Source organism: Asparagus officinalis, unplaced genomic scaffold, assembly GCF_001876935.1.
Source record: "Asparagus officinalis unplaced genomic scaffold, Aspof.V1 AsparagusV1_Un718, whole genome shotgun sequence".
NCBI classification, from domain to species: domain Eukaryota; kingdom Viridiplantae; phylum Streptophyta; class Magnoliopsida; order Asparagales; family Asparagaceae; genus Asparagus; species Asparagus officinalis.
In genome coordinates, this window is record NW_017972978.1 from 27853 (window position 1) to 50729 (window position 22877).

At 34.1% G+C, this 22877-nt stretch overlaps 1 protein-coding gene across 1 annotated transcript; it reads left to right on the top strand.

The window, feature by feature from the left end:
- The first annotated feature begins 11420 nt into the window (after positions 1 to 11420).
- On the top strand, positions 11421 to 18194 carry LOC109828097 (cytochrome c). Its single transcript, XM_020395136.1, has 3 exons — positions 11421 to 11620; positions 12158 to 12291; positions 17827 to 18194. The coding sequence occupies exons 1-3, from the start codon at positions 11509 to 11511 to the stop codon at positions 17917 to 17919; spliced, it is 339 nt and encodes a 112-aa protein (XP_020250725.1). The 5' UTR covers positions 11421 to 11508; the 3' UTR covers positions 17920 to 18194.
- The last annotated feature ends 4683 nt before the right edge of the window (positions 18195 to 22877 follow it).

The window sequence follows — 22877 nt, forward strand, 5'->3', positions numbered from 1 at the left end:
AAGGATCCTCAGCAAGAGTGCCTTATAGACGGAGCAGAAGAAGGAGTCGAAGCTTATTCTTTGATGGTTCTAGTTTACCTTTGTAGTTCTTTCCTTTCCTGCTTGAACGATGTATTTTGTATCTGTTCAGTATTTATTGTTCAGATATGTATAAGGACATGTTTGACCCATATATTATGTCTCGGATGTTATCTTATTTGTGATATGATATTTTTATTCTGAATTTGTCTATTATATCCTTGCTGATTGTGATCGGGGACCTGTGACTTCACATTGTATTTATTTCCAGACGCTTAGCGTATTGGATTGAGAAGAAAAGAAAAAAAATGATAGTGTATATTTATTCTCAATCTAATATGTCGCGGGCTTGTTCACGTTTCGATTCCCGAGTATTTTGGGAAGCGGGACGTGACAGGTTTTAGTGGTGGCCCATGCAGGTCACGGTCCCGAGTACTCACTAGTAAGAATATGATGAACAATTTAGATACATATCATATTTCATCCGTGATACTATTCTTGAGCCCTTATCCTATTTTCTTGATAGATTTCGTTTCGTTCCTATCTTATCACTCTTTGACTCCGGGACTTCCTACTGTTTCTTATCTCATAACTTCCCACTGTTCTTGTTTCGTCGTTTTGTGATTACACGCTCTCTTCCTATAATTCATCTTCCTCGTATCGGTCTTTAATATATGTGTTATTATTTTTTTTAAAACTATATTTTTTGATTTGACTTATATATCGTTTGATTGTATTGAATTATGTATTATTTATTATATTATTTTATGTATCAAATACGATATTATATTGTATGTTTTTATTTGTTTATAAATCTATTTTATCTTCTATAGTTCATGTTTTATGTATTATACATTTATTGTATGTTTTTATTTGTTTATAAATCTATTTTATCTTCTATAGTTCATGTTTTATGTATTATACATTTTATTTATGTATATTACGCTGATTGTATTTATGTGATTTTTGACTACTACACAATATACTACTATGTTTAAATTGATTTTATATAGCGATGATTATTATTATTGTATCTTGTTTATATTATGAATATTACTAATACTTCTAATTTATCATATTGGTTGTCAAATATATAATTTTTTTTTCTTATTATGTTTTATATAATTTATTTATTTTTAATCACGTGTTTACTCTTATGTCTATTTTATCATATAATATTTTATGACTCTTTTCATCAAAATTTATTTTTGTTAACATGATTAGTACCATGAGTATATAGACTTTTTATATGCTTATTATTATGTATGTGTTTTCATTTTAATGCTTATTATACATAATGATTATATTAGTTATACACATCATATGTTTCTGAATCTTGTTTATCTATTTTGCTTTTATATATTTTATTTTTATACTTTGATTTTACTTGTGTTTCTTTGAGCCTAACTATGATTTTGTATTATTTAATTTGTTTTATATAATTGTTTGTATACTAATAATTATTGTGTATCGTTTCATTCTGCTATTGATTATTATTATGATTTGCCTCTGTTTGTTTGTCTATATGTATTGATGTGTTTCTATCTATGTTTATTTCTTAATGTTATTTGAATTGTGATTATGTATGTTCTGTATACCTTGTTATAATCTTTATTATACTTCTGCCTAATTTGTTCTGTATTCTTGTCTTATATCTTGTGTTTTTCTAGTAATATTGCGTTATTCTCGTGTTTTAGTATATTTCAGTCATTTTACATTATCATTGTCAGCTATTATATTATAAGTATATTATTAACTTGCTAGTTTGTTTTATTAAGTATAAAGTAGTTTCATTTAGTATATTTCATTTTATTCTTTACTTTCAATTACATGTATCATCATTGTTTGATTTAATTTACCAATCATTTCTTCTTTCTTAGTTTTGTTTATGTTTTGCTTACTTATTTTCTATTTACAGTTTCTTATTCATTCTAATACTTACTTTTTATTTTGTTCTTTGTTTAGGTTAGTCTGATTCATTTATTTAGTCATAATATTATATAAAGTGTGTGTTTTCGATAATTATTGCTGTGATATACGACTATAATTATTTATTTTATTTTTGATATGATATTTTACATATAATTCATTTCTTATATGTTGTTGTGTCATGTCACATTGTCCTTCCATGATTATCTGCTTCAAATTGTTTTGTATATCATATCTTTTTGGTTTATGTTCAATTATCTTTATATTTCACTTGCATTGTGCTGCTTATTTTTACATAATTATATTATTTGTCGCATTCAAATTTCTGTGTATACAATTTGTAATTTCCTAATATTAGTGTAATGAATTATTTATCTGCTAAATTTTGTATATTGCTTCACATGATTATTTGATTGTATAATTATTTTAATAATTGTGTTTAGCTATTTATACTTGACTGTCTTTGTATCTTTTCTATGTTTCGGACTACTTTTCATCATTCCATCAATTAAATATGTTTTCTTTTTATTTGCGTTTATTTTGTATGTATTATTATTATTCCAATTGCTTTATGATTGTTTTCCTATTATATTTGATTAAAACTTATTATATATTATTTTATTTTGTTATATGATCCCGTTGATGTTTGTTTTCGCTCGTTTACTCGTTTTTATTGATTATTATTTTATTTTGTTATATGATCCCGTTGATGTTTGTTTTCGCTCGTTTACTCGTTTTTATTGATTTTGTATCTTACATTGTGTTTTTAATATCTTTTGATGTTTGTTTTCGCTCGTTTACTCGTTTTTATTGATTTTGTATCTTACATTGTGTTTTTAATATCTTATTTTGAACCTGTGTTGATTGTGTTTTTCATAATTAAATTCTTCTGTTTTGATTAACCATTGTTATACCCTGCTATTATGTTTTGTTTAAACTGTTATGTATTTTAGATTTTTGACTTTTCTTATTATGTTGTTATGTGTATGTCTGTTCTATTGTATTTGACTTATTTTTGTGTTTGCTTTAGATTTATTGTTCTTACTTGACTTTATTCTTACTTAATATGTTTCTCTTTAGATTTATTGTTCTTACTTGACTTTATTCTTACTTAATATGTTTCTGCTTTGTTTCTATGAATGCTTGTATATTATTTGTATGATTCACTCTATATGATTGTTTATTTATATTGTACCTATTGTTTTGATTTTATATCATTGCTCATCTTATACATTATACGGATTATATTGCTTATATATTTACAAGTATTGTATAACAAGTTCACACAGTTAAATATGTTTGTATCATAGTATTTGTTTAGACTTTGTTGCAAGTCAGAAATACGATAGCGATATCCTAGCTGTCCTGTCTTGCATCTTATTTTGGAATGCCTTGTATGACTTTTCCTATATATGGAAATGCAATATATTTTAAACTTTATATGAGTTGAGACGAATCTGTCTTTATATTTCGTCCTTGTTTTAATTCCGAGGACGAAATTTGTTTTAAGGGGGGTAGGATGTAATGACCGTAAATTTCTAATACGGGTTTAAATAATTTTCTGGTATTTAAATATTAAATATTATTTTTCTAAAAGAGTATTTGTATTTTCCCCAATTTCTCTAGAATTTTCTACGATTTAAAAATACGGTATTATGTTATTTTAATAGTTTTGCTAATTATAAATTTAATTGTTTTGATAAAATTTTTAAATAAATAGTTAATTTCTCATTATTGTTATTGTTATTATTATTTTGACCATAAATTTTAATATTTATTTTGAATAAATTTTATGATATTTTTAAATTATTTAAGGGGGTATTTTCCCTGTGTTTTTCCTTTCACCGATATTTCACTCTGTATCTCTCTCTCCCCCCCCTAAAACTCTCCCCAATTCACGCAAATCCCCGCCTCGTATTTCCCCAAACTCTCAACCCACATCCTCCCAACCACCATATCACGTACTCTCTCTCTCTCATTAAAATCTCCCTCAGATCTCACACTCTCTACCTGTCACTTTCAATCTCTCTCTCACAATCTCTCTCTCTCTCTCTCTCTCTCTCTCTCTCTCTCTCTCTCTCTCATTAAAATCTCCCTCAGATCTCACACACACTACCTGTCACTTTCAATCTCTCTCTCACAATCTCTCTCATCTCTCTTCTCCTCTCTCTCTCTCTCTCTCTCTCTGCTCTCTCTCTCCTCTCTCTCTCTCTTTTCAATCAAACCCATCCAAGCCCTCAAACCCACACCGTCGAGCTCCGACAAACCCCAAGCCAGCTCACCGCCGCCTAGGCCGCTGCTCCGACGACCGCGACCACCACAGCGCTACCCCACGTCCTTCGCCCAAAGCCTCGTCGCGTCTCCTCCGAGATTGATCCCCTCAGGCATTACGCCGCAGCCGCCGCACCCTCCGCCCCCTTTTGCTTCGTCGCCTCGTCCTCCTTTCCTCCTTCTTCTCCGACGAACCCCAGGACCTCAGGCCCGCTCGAACCCGCACTGCGTTGCCAGCCATCCCTGCTGCGAAATGCCGCATCGAGCTCGGCCCAGATCCGAGCCGTGCCGACCTCCGCTTCCTGACCGCCCGCCTCTCGACGAGCTTCACGCGCCGATAGATCTGCCCTAAGCCTGAACCAAAGCTCGACCGCCACCTATCGCCATCTCCGCCAGCTCCGCCCAAGCTTCGACTGCCCTGAACACGTCACCGCCTCGACCTTCACCCCAGCTACCGAGGTCGCCGACCTGCGACCCACACCGCCACCGCTCCTCGTTCATCGCTGCCCTGATCTCGCCTCAGATGCCGATGCGGATCTACTCCAAGCCGTCTCCCTTTCTGCCCGGACAGCCCCCCTGCCGAGCCGTCGTCGTCAGCAGCGTCCACCGCCTCCTCGTTGCCACGCCTCGGCGCCTCGACGAACTTTCAGCAGCGCCCTCCGCCACGTGCGTCGCCAAATCACAGCAGTGATCAACGCCGCCTCAGCTTTCAGATCCGTCGAACCACCGTAGCCTCGCACGGCGACGTCGATAAGTTCGACAAAAACCCGAGGCAAGATCTCGCATCCATCTTGCTTTTAATTAATGATTAATATCGTGTTATTATGATGATTAGATATAGATAAATTATTTTGCGGTAATATTGTGGTTAGTATGGTGATTTAATATGTTTAAATTATTATTGTGGTTAATACGTATTTTTGAATATCTGCGTGGAATGATGATTGCGAGCGCACCGTGAAAATTAGACTCGCTGTAAATTAATTAGTTGCTTGCAAGATCCTGTTTCACTTTGACTCGTCTTTATAATTTGTAGATTTTTTGTGAATTAATTATGTGTATAATTAGGATGTAATACTATGTTGTAGTGAGAATTTGGTGATTATCTGTGTAGTTTTGTTAATAAATAATATTAGATAATTTTCTGTAAAGAAAAGAAATTATTTCGGTAAAAGAATTATTTTTAGAATAATTATTATGAATTAAAATAATTTATTTTGGAAAAGAGTTTATTTTGGAAAATAATTATTTTTGAATTAATAGTTTATGACTGTGTAATTGATAGTTGTAGAATTGACATTTCATGTATCTTGACATCGACATGTTGACACTCTTATTTATACTCACTCATGTTATATATGCATTTCTGATTCATCGTTAGCTTGTATAGTCATGCTCCTGTCATATTCATACTCGTAATTTTATTCGGTCATATGATTATTCATTTGATTCGTGCAATTGACTGATATCATATCTTTATCGTACTCGATTAGACACTAGCTTAGAATCTCGTGCAGGTTTGCTTTGCAAAATCGCTGCCGGTAAATATATTATTATTTGCAGCTTTGTATAAATAATCGTTGGCCGTGTATATTATTGATGCCCTTGTATTGTAATCGTTGACTCATTTGTGGTTGTGTATCATTGTGGTGGATGGCCTTCGTGCCTATGTATTTGTTTCATTCATGTGTCGGCTATACGCCTTGATTTTCCTCCAAATTGTGGAGATGAACTGACTATATCCTTGTAGGCAATTTTGCCGTTTTTACTAAAATAGGGAGGGGAGATTAACATCCTGATTTATTAACAACCCCGATTTGACCTCCTCTATAGCTAGGATGATTCGTTTGGTCTCTTTCTTTCATTCTATTGCTCCGTTATTCAAAATTAGACCCAAAGTAGCTTTCTCGTTTCCTGCGTTGACCTACCTTCAACTGAACTAAACCTGAGGTTTCTTCTCTGTTGACATTGTCGGATTCCTCTTTTGTGACGTCATGGTACTTGTGATTATTTTCTATATTTCATTTTCTTGGTTCGCTTTCTCATTTAGCGTGTATATCTCTTTTTCGATCGATATAAGTCGTTTTCCTTATTTTCTGCATTGACCTATCCATCGTCGAACTTGATTTTAGGATTTCTTATATTATCTTTATTTCATATATATTGTAATGAATCATTCTCTTAATTATGTGATATGTCATGTGTCGTTGCGCATGATTGGTTGTACTTATTGTTTCCTATTGTGTTTGAGAACCCCTAACAGTTCATGACTTAGTGACCTCGTGCGTCATGAACAGACTTAGTGACATGTGTGAGTATGTTGACTGAGTTTAGGTGGTGAACCCGAGTTAATAGAAATTATGATTGTTGATTTAGACAAACAAGAAGAGTTGGGATGTGGAAGTCCATGTTCATGTGATCGGATATAACTGTTGATGTATTTTCCAGGCTCACCCCATGATCCAGTGTAGCTTGGGGTTAGTTTGTTGGGTCAATGTGAAGCCAGTGTAGTCACTTTGGTCCGTGAATTTGATATTCACCCAGGTTTTGCTTGAGTTCGAACCAGGCTGAAAACGGATTGCGTGTAGCCTTCTGACTGATCTAGTGTAGCGGCGTATTGGGTGCACATAGAAGATTTGTGAACAGTCAGTTATCCGATGATATGAGTGTTAACTCTATGTGAGATGTGGACCAGTGAGTTAAGATAGGTTGGCTAGTTACATGACCTCGATTCTTGGCTAAGTATGATTCTTGTGAGATGTAGATCGGTTGTATTCTTTCATACATAGATCGAGATTAATATTTAATTATCTACAATTTGAGATATATGGTATATACATGAGGGTTTAATATTTAATTATCTACAATTTGAGATATATGGTATATACATGAGGGTTTCCTTGTTTGGATTATTTCGCTCGACGTACTGAGGGTTTCCTTGTTTGGATTATTTCGCTCGACGTACTACGTTTCGAGTTGTAGATTTTTAAGTATTAAATTCATCTAGTGTATGACCTTGTGACTTGGATGATTTCTGATCGCTAGCTGCATGATCGTCTTATTACTTGATTGATTTTATTGGATTTCCCGTTGCATGTTTCTTTATCATTTTTGTTGTTATATCATTTTCGCATTGGGTTTTCATTCGCTCTATTTGTTTTGTGGGGTCTTGTCGTGTGCCATGCACCCTGACGTACATCTATTTTCTCTGGTGTACGTTAGACTTAGAGGAAGAACATGTTCAACAGGAACTAGAGGATCCTCAGCAAGAATGCCTTGTAGACGGAGCAGAAGAAGGAGTTGAAGCTTATTCTTTGATGGTTCTAGTTTACCTTTGTAGTTCTTTCCATTCCTGTTCCTGCTTGAACGATGTATTTTATATCTCTTCAGTATTTATTGTTCAGATATGTATAAGGGCATGTTTGACCCATATATTATGTTTCGGATGTTATCCTATTTGTGATATGATATTTTTATTCTGAATTTGTCTATTATATCCTTGCTGATTGTGATCGGGGACATGTGACTTCACATTGTATTTATTTCCAGACGCTTAGCGTATTGGATTGAGAAGAAAAGAAAAAAAAATGATAGTGTATATTTATTGTCAATCTAATACGTCGCGGACTTGTTCACGTTCCGATTCCCGGGTATTTTGGGAAGCGGGGCGTGACATATATATAGCCCTAAAACCATAGCAGCCAAAAACTAGCCGTTGGCTGGAAAGATCAGTCGACTGATGACGTCATCGGTCGACCGATAAGATGACCGTTGGGCTGAGTTGGAAGATTCTGAAATTTTACGTAGCTGACTATTTAAAATTAATTAAAAATAACAAATCAGCTCCAAAAATCATAAAATTTTAAGGAAAATTTCAACACATATAGATAAACATGATAGAGAAAGAATTTTAGAAATACCACTTCGAATTTGTGAGACATTACTGTTTGAAAATAGATATTCTAGATTCTAATAATTGCTGAACACTTGATTTTGTAAAATCAATTTAACATAGTAAATCAACTCCAAAAATGATAAAATTTTGGAAAATATTTATAAACATGAAATAGAGCATTTTAGAAAAATAATTTCTCAAATTTTATTTCTCATTTGTGAAAGCTCAATTATTTTGTAAACTGTTCAATAATATGAAATCGTCAAACACTTGGTTTTTGATGAAATTCTTTCAAACAAGCTTGAAAATTCTTTTGAATGGATTTTTTTTGATGAAATTCTTTCAAACAAGCTTGAAAATTCTTTTGAATGGATTTATAGACTTATGAAAAGATGTAAAATAGTATTCTTTTGAATGGATTTATAGACTTATGAAAAGATGTAAAATAGTATCACTAAGTCAATAATCCACAAGCACATTATTTTCTCAAAACGATAAACACGTTATTTTCTCAAAATGATGTATAATGCGATAAATATGAAACATGTGCAAGAATACAAATATATGTATTTGTTTCATATTTATATGGCTAAAACACATCTTTTAAAGTATTTATATGGCTAAACATATCTTTTTGCAAAGTGAAATAACCAATGAAAGCCATATAATGAAACAACGTGTATGTGTATATATTTGAGGTTTAAGCATGACAAATAAAGTAAACACCTAAACTAAAAATATAACCAAGCTAATGATCTCTCGTTGAAGCTCAATCTTGGTAGCGGGAATAAAGCTTGATGATGTGTTGACTTAAATGCATAGCTTCATTCCTATTTCCTCCAACCCCCAAAAGGATGTGATCGTGTAGGCGCAAGTCTAACCAACCTCCGACTGAGGATATTTGTGTAGATTACCTAACAAAAACAAATGCAGACACTCGACACATGATGTTAGAAATTGTTTGTTAATCATCAAAAGTAGATTAGACAATAGGCTCATAAATATGAGATCTAACAACCATTAGACATCAATATTTATAGATTATAATCAATTAATGTTAAGCTATTATATTATAGTATTTTATTAATTTTTTGTGATTTAGTCTTCTATCAATTAATGATACTTATGTATTTTTGCTGCTCTAATATAGTGGTAAAATTATATGCAGTTACTTTAATTTATACACTAACATTAATTTTAAATCTATCATATATATTTTTTAAATTTTTAATTTTTAACTGGATATTTTTAATCTGTTATTATCACTATTTTTTTACTAGTATCAACTTGACTATTTTCAGATTCTGAAAAGGGATAGTAAACTTTAAATTAAAAGTTATATTTATATATCTTAATGAAATAATATCACATAATTATTCTTTTCTTTGCCAAGTTCTAAATTTTTAGTTTTTTTGTGCAATTTTAAACTTTTGAGAGTATTTTGTCTAATTTTTAAAACTTTTTGTTTTTTTATAATATTTCATGTAATAAGCTGATATTACAGAGCTGTTTCATATATTTTATTAATTTTTTAAAATTATTGAGCTATAGATAGTTCATGAGGTATTAGAATATGATATAAGTATGATTAGGACAGAATATAATTTAAATTAAATATTTAAAATAGTACATGATAATGTTGATTATAGAAAGCTTTTTCCAAACTCGTGCTTTTAAAGTTTTTCTTAATTTTTCTTTTTTTATAATTTTGAGAATGACTTTTATCTCTTTAATTTGTTTGGTGGATTTTGTAAATATTCCATCTGCATTATGTACATTTGTAGGCCTATGTTGTTTCCGGGTTTGACCTTTGGGGTAGACATTATTGGTCTCATTAATTTATTTAGTTTTTGCATATAAGCCCTTCATTTGTAGACATTTATAAATTTGGCATTTAATAATTTTATTTATATTTACATTTTAATTTAAACTGTATCATTATCTTCATATTATATATATCCAATAAGAATTCATTAATTTATCAACTTACTCTTACTTAGGGCCCGTTTAGATAATGGAAGTATTGAAAGTAAGTAGTAGATTATAGAAGTAACTTTCAAAACTATGAAGTAGAAAGTAGTAGAAATATCATTTTTTTGTTTGTTTCATATATTTTTAGAAGTAATGGAAGTAGAACTTCTTCCTATTTATTTACTTTTTTGTTTGGATAACATTTAGAAATATTACTAGGAAGTAATTTTATCAATGAAAAGTTATTAGAAGTAACTAATAAAGGAAATATTAATAAAAAATTATTTATTTTCTAATTAATATGCATTTCAACTACTTCCGAGCTATTTCTGAGTACTGAGGATTGGAAAATTTTTTTGGAAGTAAGGATGACACGTAGGCGCCACATAAGCGTTTATGAAGTATTAGAAATAAGTTTTTCAGAAAACCAAACATACTTTTTTGCTTGGAAGTAGCAGAAATAACCTCTATTTCTTTTACTTCAGCTACTTCATAATTACTTCCGTGCAAACAAACATGCTCTTAATGGAATAATATTTGAATTGTGAGAATATTTTTGTCTACTAAAAGATTTTTTCGAACTCTTGCTTTTAAAGAGGAGTAAGTATGATGAACAATTTTTCAAAATAGGCCGATTTAGTTTTTTATTTTTCAAAATAGACCCTTTTTTTATTTATCAAAATCGACCCGGTTTTGTGATTAGCAGGCTAATCACTATCCTAAATAGTCGGGGTTGCCAACCTCGACTAATTATGACATTAATTTTTAGAGTTTAAAGCCTTTAATTAGGGTTTAACACCCTCCTAAATAGTCGGGGTTGGCAACCCCGACTATTTAGGATAGTGATTAACCTGCTGATCACAAAACCGGGTCGATTTTGATAAATAAAAAAAAACAGTCGATTTTGAAAAATAAAAAGCTAAATCGGCCTGTTTTGAAAAATTATTCTAAGTATGATATGATTATTATCGCAATATATAGATTCATCCTCTTTAATACTTTAAATAGGTAAATCCCAAATTAACAATGAATGGTGATTTCCAAATTGTTAACTTTCAAAAAGATTCATGCTTATTTACCGCAAGAGACGGAGGCTTTGGCTCTGTGCCAGCCACACTCTCGCTCACGTGGCAATTTTCAGGCCGCGATTATTTCTTCCACAAAAACTTCCCAAAAGGCGGCCAAGTGGCCAACCCTTCTAGAAAAAATCCAATATCCCCAAAACACCCTTATAAAGTATGGAAAACTCTTCCCACAAGCAAGCAAATGTGTCGTAATTTCAGTTTAAAAATGCTGCACAATTTGGTCATTTGAGGATTTAAATATTATTAAGGGCCCTGCAAAGCTTCGAAGCGATTCGAGCATTTTGAAGAGGAGGAGGAAACCCTAACCCTAGATCTTAGAAGCTCTCTCTCTGATCTCTAATGGCGACGTTTGCTGATGCTCCCGCTGGCAATCCCAAGGCTGGAGAGAAGATTTTCAAGACCAAGTGCGCTCAGTGTCACACCGTCGACAAAGGCGCCGGCCATAAGCAAGGTTTGTGATCTCTTATGATCCGATGCGATCCGATCCGATTTTTGATTCGATCTCTTCGTATTTTGTTCTTTGTGATTGTGGTCTGATGTATTTTTTACTGGGTCTTTATATATTTTGATTGATTTACCTGAGATCTGAGGATTTCACTGGATACGATACCAGATTCATTTTGCCTATATGTTGTCTAAGGGTTTTTCTTTCCAAATATTAGTCCGTTAAATCTTAGGTATTTTGAAATTAGTCGCTCAAATCAGTGAAATTGTTATTAGGTGCCCTTATTCTTGTAATTCGTTTCAAATTTATCCATTCAGCCAAGAGTACCATTAGCAAGAGATCAGAATTTGGGGACCTAATGGAATTTCACTGATTTGAGGGATTAATTCAAGGGAGTAATTATCTTAAAAACCCTGTTGTACTTGCTTCAACTTCATATTTCAGTTTGATTTCAGGTACTTGGGCTTTTTATTCATTTATTTATGTGGATTTAATTTTTAGGGTGGAACTTTCTAATTATATTTAGTTTTGTAACTCTTATAGGTCCCAACTTGAATGGGCTTTTTGGGAGGCAATCAGGTACCACAGCTGGATATTCATACTCCGCTGCAAACAAGAGCATGGCTGTAACTTGGGAAGAAAATACTTTGTATGATTACCTGCTCAACCCTAAGAAGGTATTCCCCCCCTCCATTTTGATGCTGAGAAATTATGTTGTTTGGTTGAACTAGTTGTGTGGTCATGTTTGAGTGAAGCGATTATAAGTTTCTATTTTCCCTATCGTTCCTTAGTTTTGCTATGGGGTTAGTTGTCTCCTATTGATTTTCCAATCCTTGTTTTATTTGAATTTCTGGGGAGGTGAAAGCAGTTGTTTCTGTTTGTAATATATATTTAAGCATATGTTTCTCATTGTAGTTTGCCCCCCATTGCTTTGAAGTGGATGACTGGTATACAGTATAAAAATATAAATTTCTAGTTTAAAGTACGTGGGTAAAATGTTTACTTTTGAACTGGAGCTGATCAGTATAAATTATAAACAGAGAAATATATTTGAAATTTTATATTTTAATATAAGGTTTAGTTTGGCCTGGTTTTTTATATTAATCTGGGACATGATTTTTTATTCTTCAGAGGCTTTATAGTGTATACAATCGAATAACCAGTACAGTTTTGTATGCAAAATATGTACACATCTAGTTGTCTATCTTTGACTTATATAATGTGTGAATTCTGTATATCAAACAGTAATGTGAATATTATTTATCAAAGAGGGATTTTAACCATTGAATAGCGAGCATACGAGTGGTAGGCACTCAGTTTCAATTTTTTTATCTTACTGTTCATAACATGAGTAGCAAAGAATATTATGAAAAAATGTTTTTATAAATAGATAGATAGAGTTCCAATCAAGTGTCATATATATGTGTGCATGTGTGTGTCTGTGTGTTAGAGTGCGTGCGTGTCTGAAGAACAGTATAAATTCAGAAATATGTCGAGCTTTGGTTTCTCTGAGACTTATGTCAAATTAAGAGTAATTGAATTAGAATAAATGGAGCAGATCTTTTTTTATTTTGGGGGTTCGTAGATCTTTCCTCGTACTAAGGGGGGATAGTCGCTTCACACCTGGCATCCCTTGGTTTACGCTATACTCTACCCGGGAATGATTCTATTAAAGGGAAGATGTTAATGTCTGATTATTTAACTCCATACATCATTAACCTCTTCTAAGGTATGATCCTTTTTTTGAACGGGCCTTATTGGGGAACAATAAAAAAATTTGATTCACGTGCAATCATGAATGATTTAATAACTTCCATGTCAGATTTCGTAAAAATGTTTTGGATAAATAAGATTTATGGTCTATTTTATAATAATTCTCAAGAATTGGAACATCAAAAGAATAGATTCGACTTTGGTGGGGAATTATTATTGAATTTGAATTCGATTGGGAATTTTTTTACCTCAAACGACAAATTATCTTTTGAACGCGCATGAAGTGTTGATTCAGAAAGTCAAGCAAAATCTTTGAAATTTATATTCATGATCATAGTCTCTTACCACAAAAATGGCTGCATGTGCAACAATACCAACTATGAGAAACCCACCGATCCACATGTGATGGGTAAACAATGAAAGTTGTGTACCATAGTGAATAACTAGGTATGGATAGGGGGGCATAGAATACATATGGTGAGCTACAACAATAGTTGAAGAGCCTAACATAGCTAGATTAAGAGATAATTGAGCATGCCATGACAATGTTAAGATTTCATAGAGGCCCTTATGACCCTAGCCTGTAAATGGTCCTTTTTGCGCCTCTAAAATATCTTTAAGGCCATGACCAATACCCCAGTTAGTCCTATACATATGCTCGGCGATCAAGAGCCTCTAAAATATCTTTAAGGCCATGACCAATACCCCAGTTAGTCCTATACATATGCTCGGCGATCAAGAAAAGAATTGCAATAGCTAAATAATGATGAGCAATATCGCTCAGCCATAAACCTCCTGTTACTGGATCTAATCCTCCATGAAAACTCAAAAAATCCGAGTATTTTGACCAATTCAAGGTGAAAAAGGGGTTGCTCCCTCAGCAAAACTGGGATAAAGTTGAGCCAGTTGGACCAAAAGATCCCGATTTAAGATAAATTCATGAGGAAGTAGGAATTCTTTAGGATCAACTCCAACGTTGAGAAATTGGTTAATTGGTAAAGATACATGGATTTGATGTCCCGCCCAAGAGAGAGACCCGAGTCCTAGTAACCCTGCTAAGTGGTGATTCAACATAGATTCTACATCTTGGAACCAAGCCAATTTTGGAGTCCTAGTAACCCTGCTAAGTGGTGATTCAACATAGATTCTACATCTTGGAACCAAGCCAATTTTGAGGCGGCTTTGTGATAATGGAACCAACCGGCAAAAAACATTTACGATGCAAAGACCAATGCATCAACTACGGTACAATAGAGTTGTAATTCACTAGTTGTATTTAATAGGTTGTTTCTTTGAGATACGTTTGTCCCATTTCAAGCAGAACAACTTAAATTGCCTATCTAGAGATCACATGCTATTTCAACCTCATAATAGTATGTATAACTGCTTGACAATGTGCAATTTTGACTTTTGGTTTGTCATTTAATATCTTATGTGTTGTTTGGCAACGGTTTAACTAAATGGTTCAGGATAGTTTACCCATTCTTAACCTGCTAGATACAAAATATAAAAGGGAATAAAGTGAGATAATCCCTCTTAGTTCTCCTAATACAAAAATTACGAAAGGGTTGTGTTAACCCCTTTAGAGGGGGATAAAATGAGTCAACCCCTCTTGATGAGGGGCTTACTAATCCATCCTTTTGGAGGGATTAAGAGGTAATCTCTCTGTTCATAAACAAAGGAGGATTAATCCTCCTTATTTTCCAAACACTAAAAAACCAATATTAAAATAATCACCTTAACGTGTGAAATAATCTGACCTCACGGACTAACAAAAAGGCAAACTAGGTTAACTGTCCGCCATAATCCTTTGTAATTAAACCTTTGCCAACTCCCAGATGGGAGAATCTTAGTGATGCCTACATGTGTACATGGTGATGCCATCTTCTGAATCTTATTTACTACGCTATTCTTGGAATTTATTCTTGCGTACTTTCATTTAGCAAAACCTAAGTGATCTCTTGTATGGAAATTACATGGCTGGAACACTACGTGGCCCTAGTGGTTATCATCAACAGACAATTAAGATCGCTCCGAGAGAGCTTATTATAATAGCTGCTGTCAAGTTCGTGCAGATGCTGGTATTGCTATTTATGTTTGAATGTTCTAACTTAGTTTTATGTATCCTCTGATTTTATGCGTAAAGGTTATTTTAAGTTTTTAACTGGTTCATGTTTTACTAAATCACAGCATTCTGAAAAGCCCACATGAATAACTATAGATCATTTCATTTTTATGTTCTTTATATTCCTTTTATTGTCACATGTTGATCAGTAATAATTCTAGTACTATGACTAACAATGATAATGATATATTTTTGATTGACTGTTAATTCAATGGTTTTGGTTGTCTGAATCTGTAATTATCTACTTATCAAATTTTATAGCTGGGGATAATTATAGAAAACCCCCATGAACTTTTGCGGAGTTGCTGGAAATCCCCATCAACTTTTTTCTTTAGTACATTAAAACCCAGTAACTTTAGGAGTTGTTGCACATAACGCCCATAAATTGTTTTATTTCATTAAATTTGGCATGAATTTGTTTTCAATAAATCTCCAAATTGGCACCATCGATTCTAACATCTCATGTGGCAAGCATGTTCTTGGGAAAAAAAAAGACCTTCAGGAGTTGTTGCACATAAACCCCATAAATTGTTTTATTTCATTAAAATTGACATGAAAGTTCTCATTTAATCTCCAAATTAGCACCATCGATTCTAACATCTCATGTGACAGACATTCTAGAATAGAAAGATAAAAATAATTCCTTAGTCCTAAAATTTGCCTATTCTTTCTTTTTATAAAAAGGTGTTTTTGGGACTAAGAAGGAATTTTTCATCTTCTTTTTTTTGTCCTGTGCTTACTAGTGACACGCTAGAGTTGATGGTGCTAGTATGAGGATTCAAAGATAAATTTTCAGGTAAGATATCTTGAAATAAAACAGCTCATGGGGGTTACATGCAACAGCTCCTAAAGTTCAGGGGGTTTAGTCTAATAAAAAATTGATGGGGGTTTACTGCAACTCCCCAAAAGTTCTAGGGGTTAATGTAATTAACCCTTTATAGCTGTATTGGTTACTTCTAATAATTAGAACCTCCTACGATATATCTTTGTCTTTCTCAATCCTGATATTCAACATGGTTTACTATCTTTTGGTTATACAAGTACAAGTTCTTCAGGATGCAGTATGTTATACACTATCTCTTGGTGTAATTAATTTTATTTAATTTGGTTAATGTTTCTGAGCTGCTGCTCCTTTCTATTAGATTTGGCCTCTAAGCATATGATGGGAACTAGTGACCTCTTCTAGCAAAAGAGGATTAGTTTTCATTTTATTGAGGTTCTTATTGTAATATTGTCCTTCATATTTAATGATTTTGTTGAATGAGTACAATCTTTCCTTGTATTACTTAAGAGTACAAGTTGAAATTCCTATCTGGAGAAAATTAGGATTTAAGATTGGATAGAATAGGAATTTCAGTTACAATTTGAGGCCTTTCAAAATCAATACTACATAGTATTTTACCTGTTTCTGTGTTGGAAATTCGAAATCAATTAGCTGGTGCCTTGCAGATCAATTCATCTATGTATGTCCAGCATCAGATCAACATTTCCGTGAGATATTTATGTAAAAGGACGTCTCAAATTTGAGTTTTCAACCTGTTCTGCGTTGATCTTTTGGTTGAGATCGTCAGTTATGATTTAGAGAATTGCTAATGATGTTCGTTATGGTAAAGTTTCAGTGTCCAAAAAATGCATACGGATCTTTCTAGAGCTTCTCATCATTTATTTGGTATGCGAGAAGCGCAACTATATTTTAAAGCTTTCTCATTCAGTTTATTTGTTCTTTGGTTTTGATTCGCTTGAGCAGGTGCATTCTTGTGGTTGAGCTTTTTCAGAAATTTCTTTAGATCTCTCCTTTATATTCCCTTCTTTGAACACTACTTGCTTCTTAGGTTACCCATACGTTGTAATCCTGCTTTAGAAGTAATCTGGAGCCCAGCATTATAAATCAAGTAGCTAATTGTTTAAAATATCGCGTAGTTGTTTATGGTGGTAAACTCATTTTTACTTGGTTGTTTTTGGACTCCGTCATGATTTGCAGGCATGATTGAAGTTACTAATTTGATTAGATTAGTTGGTTATATTTGAGATTATAGGCTTGTGGCTGGTTGGCTTGTCACAAATTTTTTTGTTTTTCGGCTAAAAGTTTGTCAAATGCTACGGAGGATCAGACTTAATTGGTAATAGAGGTTTCTAGTTTTGCAAAGCCTAGTATGGAGTTGTTCCTCGTGTAGGAGGCTTATAGACTGGTAACTGTTGTGACAATTCATTGCATCTTGGGCCTTGGTCATTATTTGCTTATAATAACTATGTTATATTAAGAACCTTCATTTGTGTTTGACAAGTGTCCTAATGCCTCTTAGGAGTCAGGTCTTACTCTTTTTTATTTTAGTTTATTAAATCATCTCATCATTATATTATTGTGCTTGTGCAGTATATTCCTGGTACCAAGATGGTTTTCCCTGGTTTGAAGAAGCCGCAAGATCGAGCAGATCTCATTGCCTATCTCAAGGAGTCTACTGCTTAAGAATGAGCCCTATTACTATCTTCATGGTGTTGGAGCATATTATTCTTTTTTTGCTTAAATAAAATTTTAAAACCCTAAAGGTCCACCCTGCTTGTCGGATGATTCAAGCCGCAGAAACAGGGAAAAACAATTTCCCCCCCTCATTTATCAACGATATCATGTTTTTTAATGTGGTTGTTTTCCCACATATTCATTTTGTCTGTTAAAACACTTCATTTTGATGTTAAACAGTTGATTCTTGACAGTTTATTGAATTCTCCAGTCATTTCAGTTTCGATCCTTGTGTACTTTGCATCTACGTATCTGTCTGTCGTCTTCATATCTGCATCAGTTTCAGATCGCTCTTCTGTTTACTTCTTTGGCTTCTTTAATTACACTGCTCTTTCACCAATTACAGAGAACTTTTCTGTAATTGGTGCCCCCTGCATACTAGTTTTCTGTATCTGTTCATTGTTATGTTGAAACAACTGAAAGATTGTTGCGAATGTAGTTCTTAGTAGGCGTCTTCTGTTGCATCAAATACATTGGGGGCGTTAGGTGTCGTCGTGTTCCCTAATCCAGTAGGCTACTTTTCTTACGTCACCACTTCCTTAGTTTGCATCAAAATCATAGTTATGGTGGGATGCTGATTTAAGTAACCGAGCGTTGTCCAGGCTTCGGGTTAGTTCATAGTTTTATAGTTCTACCTGCTCATGTGAAAATTGTGGTTAATGCTGTTAGGGAGTTCTTTTTTTAAATAAAGGGTGTATTTTAAAAAATAAAAATAAAAGGGCGTGGGGGTGGAGGTCATAAATGCTGAAAGTTGAGCGCGGTTTTCTGAGAACTTCAAAAGTGTTCGTTGGGGAGGGATCAGGCCTGTCGCTGACGATGAGGCAGCCCTTGAGATGTTTAGTGATTCTCTGTTCTTTATTAAGTTTGGTACAGAATGGTGAAGTTCTTTGTTTGGTTTGGAGCGCAATTTAAATCTGGACGAATTGCTAGTGGTGATAAATGGGTCAGGTTAGCTCATCGTTCAAAGATTGAGCCCAGGGTGCTCGAACCAATAACTAGCTAATGCAGGGATGAGCAGACGATCAGTTTGGTTGGTTTTGGTCAATTTTGGTCGAACTGAACTGAACTGAACTAGCTTATGATGGGAACTAAACTGTTTTGGTTAGTTTCAGTTTGGTTCGGTTTGATTGGTTTGAGTCTGGCTCGACTAAATTTTCCTTAGGCAGAAAAGTGACCTCTAAAGGGGTCCACTTTTGGACAACCCGACTGGTTTAAAGTTGGTTTGGTTTAGAATTGAACTAGGTTATGATTAGTTCTGGCTTAACCGTTACCAACACACCCCTGAAAGAGAGTGAAATATAAACACTGATATACAAGATGAATTATCTGTTCAGGTTGATTATTTAGCCACAAACTGAACTGTTGAAAATAGGAACATTCAACTGATTTAATCAGCTCAGATAATTAATGCTCCCCCACTAATAAAAGCTTAAGTTGACAATGTGTAAAAAATTATAGGACCATTGACGCGCAAAATAGAACAGTTAATTATTCAATGGTAAAGTTTTCCCTAGCCATTTGGTCTTAAGATTAAAAGCGTTCACTTACACCATGTTTGGATGGATGCTAATGAGAGAGGGAAGGGTTAACAAAGTTTGGGAGTTTTTTGAGAAAGACGCGTTATTGAAGGGAGGAAAGTTGAAGTAGGTTAAAATTTCACCTCCAATCACGATTTTTGTTCCTCCCCCGAATAGGGGTGTAATAAAAGTAGGGCTGGCAATGGTACACAATTCCATTCCAACCAATTCATGTACCAACCGTACCAAATATGTTGGTATACCATCAAATCAGTACACGGTACACGGTACAGTATATCGTACCAGCTTCAAAATATGGTACGGTAGGTGGTACACATTTTCCCTCTACCATGGTATACCGTACCTACCAACTTATACTATATTAAATTATTATATATATATATATAATAGATATATATCCTTAAATCTCAACCATAGATTTAGGGAAATAAATCTCAACCTTCAATTTTTTGTAACCCTAATCTAATCTCTCTCAGTCTCAGCCTCCTACTCTCACTCTCAGTCTCAGGAAGTCACCAGGCGCCGCACCACACTCTCCTCTCCCCTCCCCCTTCCGAAACCCCATTTTTTTCTTCGCTAAAAAATTCTCAATCTCCGCTCAATTCTCGACGAAGGGCTCGACATTTGGAAGCTTGGAGCAAACAAAGGTCTTGTTTCATTTCAAAAGCTCAATTCTCGACGAAGGGCTCGACATTTGGAAGCTTGGAGCAAACAAAGGTCTTGTTTCATTTCAAAACCCTTTTCTCCTCATTTGTAATTTCGAATGGGTTTCATTTCATTTCAAAACCCTTCTCGTAATTTCGAAAGGGTTTCATTTCAAAACCCTAAACCCATATGGTAATTTCGTGTTTTATACTTTTATTTCATGTATTTGTATTTTTCTTGCTTATTTCCCTATTTTGGGCCTTATTTTCGACATGCATTGAGGTTTGTTTTCAGAAATGTGGGTAAATAGTTCCTTAAATTTGCTATTGTATTTGTTTTACTAGGTCTAGGACTGTGAATCTGTTATACGAGAGAAACCCATTTGAGGATTTTTATGATTTGATTTGATTTTAGAGGAGTTGTAATCATTCTAGTTAGTAGAAAATAACCATGCTTTCCTATTAATGATCGTGAATCTGTATATTATCTGAAATGGCAGCCCAAATACAAAAAATTGTATATATTAATGGAAGTGAATATGTACTATTAATGGAACTGACTAGAAACCCATTAATCTTTTTATTATATTGCCTTCACGTTAAGCTTGCGTATATATGAAACTGACCGCTAAGAAAAGGCATGTACATATTAATGGAAGGGAAACTCAAGGACTGCATGCTTCTCGTTTTGCCTTCACACAAGTCTTGCACTGTACCACTACCAAACTCAGTTGCTACAAATATTTAGGAACAGAGGATATTACATCTTCAAGGCATCAAGACAAATATTTAGGAACAAAGGAGTCATTCTGCTAATAGCTTTGGTACCAGGTAACTAATTACTTCGATCAATAATTTAAGCTTAACTAATTACTTCAATCAATAATTTCTAGTCAGTTCCATTAATATGGGTTTCTAGTCAGTTCCATTAACATGAATCTGTAATCATTCTAGTCAGTTCCATTAATATGTACATGATTATCAGTCTCTTCCAACCTCTTTATAGTTTTCCTTTTGAACTTTATATGCTTCACCTTATTAATGAATTTGTACATTATCAACCTATTAATGACTGTGAATCTGTGAATCTGTACATTATCAGTCTCTTCCAACCTCTTTATAGTTTTCCTTTTGAACTTATATGCTTGCCTATTAATGATTGTGAATCTGTACATAATCATTTCAAAACCGTAGTTTTCTTTTTTCTGAAATTAAGGGATATAGACTGTATGATTGTAATTCCTCTATTATTGTGTTGCGTGATTGTAATGCCTCAATGATTAAAAATAGATAGACTGTATGTATATCATAATGGAATCAGTTTTCTCTTTTGTGAACTTTGTAATTGATGTTTTATTCTTGTTCCATTGTAGGCAATGGATTCTTTTATGTCACAAAGTGGTACTGTGGGCTATTCAAGCTCAACACCATCAGTTCCATCCAGTGCAAATACAGAGACCACTGCCGGTTTACATGCTGCACCTCTGCCACCTTTGCCACCAACTGAAGGGACTCATGAAGGCATCCAGTCTCGGAAGAGAAAAGATCCCTCAAACAAGAGCAAGATGTGGCGGTACTTTACCAGGTGTAAACTTCCTGATGGTCAAATTGATCCTAAATATTGCACCTGCAACTATTGTCACGAAAGAATGTTGTGCCTCACAGAGAAGAATAGGACTAGCTCCATGTTGTATCATAGCAAGGGATGTGAGAAGCACCCCTGTTGACTGAGTCGAGATAATGTGAGTGGAGGCACTGGATACCGGAGGTGAAACAAGAAAAGGTGTGATGATAAGTGTATTGAGATGATCATCAAGGATGAGCTTCCATTTCGGTTTGTGGAGAGGGAGGGATTTAGGGCTTTATGCAATGAGTTGGAACCACAATGGACAGTCCTGGACAGGAAGCAAGTTGCTAAGGGCGTGCTAGAAAAGTTCAACTTGGAGAAGTCTATGCTGTTGAGTCAGCTTAAGAGGAGTGACACAAGAGTCTCTATCACCACCGACACTTGGATATCGATTCAAAATATTAATTACATGGTGGTGACTGCACATTTTTTGGACCACGATTGGGTGCTACACAAAAGGATCATTAACTTTTGCAATATTACTAGTCACAAAGGTGAGGACATTGGGAGAACACTTGAGCAGTGTTTGAGACAATGGGAGATCAACAAAGTGTTTACTATTACAGTAGACAATGCTAGTGCAAATGACGTGGCTGTCCAATATATGAAGAGGAGGCTTACTAGTTACCAGACCTTAATGTTTAAGGGAGAGTATCTACATTTAAGATGTGGTTGTCACATTATCAACTTGATTGTGAAGGACGGTTTGAAGGAGTTAGAGAGTGGGATTGCTTCCATTTGGAATTGTGCCAAATATGTGAGGAGTTCATCGCAAAGACTTGACAAGTTTAGGGAGTTTGTAATTCTAGAACAGTGCAAGGCAAATGCCAATGTCCCGTTAGATGTTATTATAAGATGGAACAACACATATCTTATGCTTGAAGTTGCATTGAAGTATGAGTTGACGTTTAACCGAATGTGTGAAGAGGATGAGGCGTTCAAGATCTACTTTGCGGACAAAGTTGGACCTCCAACTTCTGAAAATTGGAGGTATGCAGCAGCATTTTATGTGTTTTTGAAGAAGTTTTATGTTGCAACCTTAAGACTTTGTGCTTGGAAATCAATCACTTCAAATGTATTGTTTGTGGAGATGATCAC